At 60.6% G+C, this 6,254-nt stretch overlaps 2 protein-coding genes and 1 non-coding gene across 3 annotated transcripts; 2 read left to right on the forward strand and 1 right to left on the reverse strand.

The window, feature by feature from the left end:
- Positions 1 to 5: 5 nt before the first annotated feature.
- On the forward strand, positions 6 to 793 carry AMSG_10641 (short-chain dehydrogenase/reductase SDR; the record flags this gene model as incomplete). The annotated part of the gene is made up of 2 exons (XM_013897895.1): positions 6 to 383; positions 407 to 793. The coding sequence occupies 2 exons, from the start codon at positions 6 to 8 to the stop codon at positions 791 to 793; spliced, it is 765 nt and encodes a 254-aa protein (XP_013753349.1).
- Positions 762 to 4,158, reverse strand: AMSG_10642 (gill-specific calpain). Its single transcript, XM_013897896.1, has 2 exons — positions 4,093 to 4,158; positions 762 to 2,985 (listed from the first exon to the last, which is right to left on the reverse strand). The coding sequence occupies exons 1-2, from the start codon at positions 4,141 to 4,143 to the stop codon at positions 817 to 819; spliced, it is 2,220 nt and encodes a 739-aa protein (XP_013753350.1). The 5' UTR covers positions 4,144 to 4,158; the 3' UTR covers positions 762 to 816.
- Positions 4,159 to 4,568: 410 nt separating this feature from the next.
- Positions 4,569 to 4,684, forward strand: AMSG_20104. The gene has a single exon (XR_001290148.1). It is a non-coding gene; the product is annotated as a 5S ribosomal RNA (ribosomal RNA).
- The last annotated feature ends 1,570 nt before the right edge of the window (positions 4,685 to 6,254 follow it).

Genomic DNA, 6,254 nt, shown 5'->3' on the forward strand with positions numbered 1-6,254 from the left:
AGAAGATGGCGAGCGCAGGACGGTTTGCACTTGTGACGGGAGGACGGCAGGGCATTGGCGCAGCTGTGGTGCGGCGGCTGGCGGAGAAGGGCTACTCGGTGGCGGTGGCCGACTTGCCCAACCGCGACGAGACCGAGGAGAAGGCAGGGGTGGTGCCTGCCGGCGGGGCGTTCTTTGGCTGCAACGTGGGCGATGCGGAGGATGTGGCGCGGGCGATGGGCGAGGTCCATGCCTGGGTGGCCGAGTGCGATCCGGAGCGGAGCGTGGGAGCGCTGGACGTGGTGGTCAACTCAGCGGGCGTGACCCGCGATGCCATGGCGCTCAAGGTGGAGAGCGCGACGTGGGACGCGGTGATGGAGATCAATTTGCGGGGATCGTTTCTGGTAGCGCAGGCGGCGGCGCGGAGATGGTGCGGCTGAAGGAAGCGAGTGAGGGCGAGTGGGCGGGCGAGCAGGCCATCGTCAACATGTCGTCGATTGTGGCGCTGCACGGGAACGTGGGCCAGACGGCGTACTGCGCGTCCAAGGCCGGCGTGGTGGGCATGACCAAGGCGCTGGCCAAGGAGCTTGCGCCGTCAGGCATCCGCGTCAACGCAGTGGCGCCGGGCTTTATCGCCACCCCGATGACGGCTGCTGTGCCGGACAAGGTCATGGCCATGATGCGGCAGCAGATTCCGCTAGGCGAGGTCGGCGAGGCGGACGACATTGCGGCGGTGGTCGAGTTTCTGGCTTCGCGCGATGCGCGGTACGTGACAGGTGCGGTTATTGAGGCGACAGGCGGACTGTTTATGTAGTAAAGGCGGTTGAGGATGAGCCGCTAGGCCCGGACGAGGGTGACTGCGGCGGCGGGGTCGGCATATGCGCGGAGGGCAAAGCCGGAGTACTCTTCGGGGTTAAAGGTGGTGGGGTAGATGGTGTACACGCCCGGCGAGAGGAAGAACGAGGCGGTGTTGAAGAGGCCGCGCGACCAGTTGCCGGTCTGGCCGAGGATCTCGTCCTCACCCTGGCCGGTGATGAGGAAGCCGACGGCGAGGCCCGAGGCTGGCGAGTCCTGGGCGAGGAGAATGGTGACGTAGACCGAGTCGCCTGCGCCGGCACCGACGGTGAGGTTGTACTTGGGGTTTGACGTCCACGACTCAAAGTTGTTGCAGCCGCCGGCGCAACCCGGGGCCCACGCGCCGTCGATCTGGGTGTACCCGGTGTTGCCCGTGCCAAGCGAGATGGCAAAGCCTGCGGGCGAGGGGAGCTCGGAGCGGTAGGCGTAGACGTCGAGGGTGAAGGAGCCTGCGGTGTCCGGCTGGAAAGTTGTGGGCACGATGATGTAGCGGCCGGCGTCGAGGCGGCCGCGGAGGCAGATGGTGCCCTCGTCTGTCCAGGCACCAGGCTCGAGGACCGGGGTCATGTTGAAGGTGTAGTCTGCCGAGTCCTGCGAAGGCAGGAGGTAGATGTTGACATGGCTCCGCGACTCTGGCGCGGCGTGCTGGGTGAGGGTGATGGAGAGCTGGAGCGAGGCGGGCAGCTCAAGGACGTACTGCGGGTTGTCGATCCAGTGCCAGGTGTTGGCGCAGCCGGCGGCGGAGGCGCCAGCCCAGGAGCCGGATGCCGAGAGGTGGACGTACGAGCCTTCCATCGACGGCGCCGGGGTGAGCGAGAACTTGGAGTGATTGAGAAGGACGCGGACCATGTAGTCGGACTCGACGCCCGGAGCAAAGGTAGAGGCGGCGAGGATGTACTTGCCCTTTTCGAGGACGAGGAACTTTGCGATTTCGCGGGCGTCGATCCAAGGATCGGTGTTGATGATGCACTCGTCCTCATGAAAGTGGATGATGCGAGCGCCTGTGGGCGCCTTCATGAGGTGCATGCCGATGTGGACGTTTTCCAGCTTGTCGTCACCGGTGAAGCGGGCCTCTTTTTGGCGGAGGGCGACAACGGCAACGCCGCGCTGCTCGACGTCGAGGAGGAACTGCGGGTTCGGCGCCGGGGCGTAGTGGAATCGGCCGGCGGCCGACTCACCCTCCCACTTGCCAACCTGGACCTGGGTGGTCCACTTTGCTTCAGGAAAGACCTTGACGATGTCGATCTCGTCAAAGTGGGAGCAAAAGTCGTCAAACGACATCCAGAAGAGGCCGTCATCGGCATCGGTCTGGTCGAGAGCAACCTTTGCGTCGACGGACCACTGCGGAGCACCGTCGGACCAAGCGCCGTTCCACTCGACAGAACCCCACGGGTTGCGGAGGTGGATGAGGCGCTCGCCGTTATAGACTGCGGTGCGCATGATGCCGTACGCGTGGAATTTGAGCAGGCCGGTGTTGTCGAGCTCGCCCTCGCCGTTGCCGTCGCCAAAGGCGACGCAGCCCATGAGGCGCGAGTACGAGGCTGGATCCTTGACAAGGGTATCCCACAGCTCGTTGGCGACGGTGGAGCCCGGCGTGCCGACCTCGATCTTGTCCGAGACGCCGCCGGTGAGGTCGACGAGAGCGTCGCGCATGAGGCCACGCTCAAGGGTCTGGAAAGTGCCGTGAACCTTGGCATAGGCCTTTTCGATGAGCGAGACCCAGAACTCGTTCGCGTCGGCGCAACGGGAGAAGACGGGCTTGCCCTTTGCGTCGCAGGGGAGGCGGTCGTCGATGACCACGTCCTTCCATGCGCCGTTGACAAAGAAGCGCATGCGGTACTCGCCGCGGTGCGGGGCGCAGTACTGGAAGATGCGCTTCAGCAGGTCCATGCGGGTACCGATGCACATGAGAGCGCCGAGGAACCAGCAGTCGGCGAGGCCACCCTGAACAATGTCCCCGGCCATAATGCCGTCGACAAACAACTGTGGGTTGGGGTGGATCTCCGAGAGGCGGAGCCACTTGTCGATGCGAGCGACGCCCTCGGGAATGATGGTCGACTCGGAGAGGTCGTACAGGATGTCTTCCCCGGGCGAAAAGTTCGGATCGCAGAACAGCTCGCCCTTGCTCAGGTCGACCACCATGTCGAGATCCTGCAGAATAGGGAGTGGGGGGTGGGGGTGTGGGGGGATGGAGTGAGTCAGGTACGCGGGACCGGCCGAGCTTTGTTTGCACGCCGGGCCGAGTCGGGTACGGATTCAGGCAGTGTCGATCTCAGGTCTGAGCGCAGGCAGACAGGGCCGAGTCCGGGACAGACGCAGGGTCGACATCAAGCACGGATGCAGACCAGGTCAATCTCAGACAGGTAGCCAGACAGGGCCGATCTCAAGCAGGTAGCCAGACAGGGCCGATCTCAGGTAGGTAGCCAGACAGGGCCGATCTCAGGTAGGTAGCCAGACCAGGTCAATCTCAAGCAGGTAGCCAGACAGGGCCGATCTCAAGCAGGTAGCCAGACAGGGCCGATCTCAGGCACGTAGCCAGACAGGGCCGATCTCAGGCACGTAGCCAGACAGGGCCGATCTCAGGCACGTAGCCAGACAGGGCCGATCTCAGGAACGTAGCCAGACAGGGCCGATCTCAAGCAGGTAGCCAGACAGGGCCGATCTCAGGCACGTAGCCAGACAGGGCCGATCTCAGGCACGTAGCCAGACAGGGCCGATCTCAGGAACGTAGCCAGACAGGGCCGATCTCAGGCACGTAGCCAGACAGGGCCGATCTCAGGCACGTAGCCAGACAGGGCCGATCTCAGGCACGTAGCCAGACAGGGCCGAGTCTAGCGAGAGAGGGAGAGAGTGCGGCACGATTAAGAGGCACGGTTGGGCACGGGGACAGAGACAGGTACAGGGATACAGCCACCACAAAACATACACACACACACACACACACATACACACACATGTGTATATACATATACTGCAATACACATCATGTATACCCCCCCCCTCCCCTCCCCTAGCCCCCCCCTGACACCAACCATGGGAGGGGAGGTCATGCAAGGACTCGCGGGCTTCCTGCGAAAAGGGAGCACCTGTCACCAAAGAGAAGACGAGGAGGAGGAGGGGGAGGGGGAGGAGGAGGGGAGGGGGGGGGGGTATGGGGATGCAGCAGGTCACATGGGTGTGGGTGTGGTTGTATGTACATGGGTATGTGGATGGGGTGGGTGGGGATGGAGGTGGCTGTGCTCCGGCATGGTGGCGTACTTGGGCGGTGGCAAGCATCTCGCGCTCCGAGTCTGTTTGTGTTGCTGCCATGATCGAAATGAGAGTCAAGTGCGATGAGGGGAGAGCGTGAGAGGGAGGGGAGGGGAGGGGAGAGAGGGGAGGGAGGGGAGGGAGGGGAGGGAGGGGAGGGGAGGGGAGGGGAGAGAGGGCGGACGGGTACAAGGAGATGAGCTTTCTGTTCTGGCTCTGGGATGTCTGTACAAGGATGATCATTGCAGATAGAGATGGAATGTGGAGACTCGGTGACCTCTGCAGCGCGAGGAGGCTGTGTGACACACATCCGTACCGGTAGCTATGCCTGATGTATGACGGTGATTGTGTAGGTGAGGTTTGGATATGAAGATGGATGTGGATATGTCTGTGCTGTCGGTGTAGCGTGCGATAACCCATTTAACGAGCGGCCCCATTTGTGTCCTCCACCACATGACTACCACACACACTCTCTTACATCGAATGCGTTCATCCTATGCTGAAAATACCCGATCCCGTCTCGCTCTCGGAAGTCAAGCAGCATGAGGCTTGGTTAGTACTGTGGTGGGGGACCACACGGGAATACCGAGTAACGCATTCTTTCTTCTTTTTGCCCAACTACACACCCTCCTTGCCTGCATGCATGCCTCGATACCATTCCATCGATCAACCATACTTTCGTTCCTCACCCTGGTATGCGGGTGGAGCAGCGTATCGAGGGCGCCCAGCCCCCAACCCAGTTGTTTTCGAAGCGGTGGATGATGGATGTCTCCGCACTCTTCCCAGAAAAACAAAGCGGTGCACAAGCAAGCGCGGCAAGTTGTCCTCCAAGATGCCGAGGTCACACTCGCCCCGAGTCGTTGCTGAGGAGAATGCCGTCCGAGTGGATGGCGCCGAAGAGCGGCCCGCCGTCGAGCCACTGGCCCACGTTGTCCCGGGCCATCTCCAGCAGCAGCAGGCCGTGCGTGCTCATCGTCGAGACATGACACAAAGTACATCATCGTCGCCCCACGCCAGTGTGTGCATCGCATACCGCGTCGATGCAGACGTCGCAAGTGCGTGCTCGGCCAGCCGGAGACACTCGCACCCGTTCCGCGCAGCAAGTGTGAGGGTAGCGTGGGTTGTGGTGTGTGGCGGCGGTGAAGGAGCCGGCGACGCGTGGGTTGACCGTGGTCGCCAGCCATCTCTTGTCTCGCGCTCGCACGAACGTCAACATGGGCCAAATGCGGACTCGTGACCGATCCATGTCCAGCAGTTCATCGTCGCCCGTTCGTACCATCCATTAATTGTTCGTTCGCTCGTTCATTCGTTCGTGCCATCCATTAATCGTTCATTCGTTCATTCGTTCGTTCATTCGTTCATTCGTTCGTGCCATCCATTAATCGTTCATTCGTTCATTCGTTCGTTCATTCGTTCATTCGTTCGTTCATTCGTTCGATCCATCCATTAATCGTTCATTCGTTCATTCGTTCGTTCATTCGTTCATTCGTTCGTGCCATCCATTAATCGTTCGTTCGTTCGTTCATTCGTTCATTCGTTCGTGCCATCCATTAATCGTTCGTTCGTTCGTTCATTCGTTCATTCGTTCGTGCCATCCATTAATCGTTCATTCGTTCGTTCATTCGTTCATTCGTTCGTGCCATCCATTAATCGTTCATTCGTTCATTCATTCGTTCGCTCGTTCATTCGTTCGTTCATTCGTTCGTGCCATCCATTAATCGTTCATTCGTTCATTCGTTCGTTCATTCGTTCGTGCCATCCATTAATCGTTCATTCGTTCGTTCGTCCGTTCATTCGTTCGTGCCATCCATTAATCGTTCGTTCGTTCGTTCATTCGTTCATTCGTTCGTGCCATCCATTAATCGTTCGTTCGTTCGTTCGTCCGTTCCATTCCCCCCTTCGCCCGAAACCCCCCGCGCACACCTCGTGGCCAGCCACCACTCCACCCCCACCCCCACCCCACCCACCCACCCCCCACCTCACCCACCCCTCCTCTTCATATCCTCTCTCTATATATATATCCATGTCCACACCCACACCCTCTCTCGAGGACAAGGTCGCTGTACTTGTCACCCTTGTCCGCAGGTACGCCATGCACCAGCTGGACAACCTGGTCCACCTGCACAACGACTACCACTGCCTTGCTCTCGCTCTCTCCCTCCACTCCGCCT

This window comes from Thecamonas trahens, assembly GCF_000142905.1.
Source record: "Thecamonas trahens ATCC 50062 unplaced genomic scaffold supercont1.62, whole genome shotgun sequence".
Taxonomy (NCBI): domain Eukaryota; order Apusomonadida; family Apusomonadidae; genus Thecamonas; species Thecamonas trahens.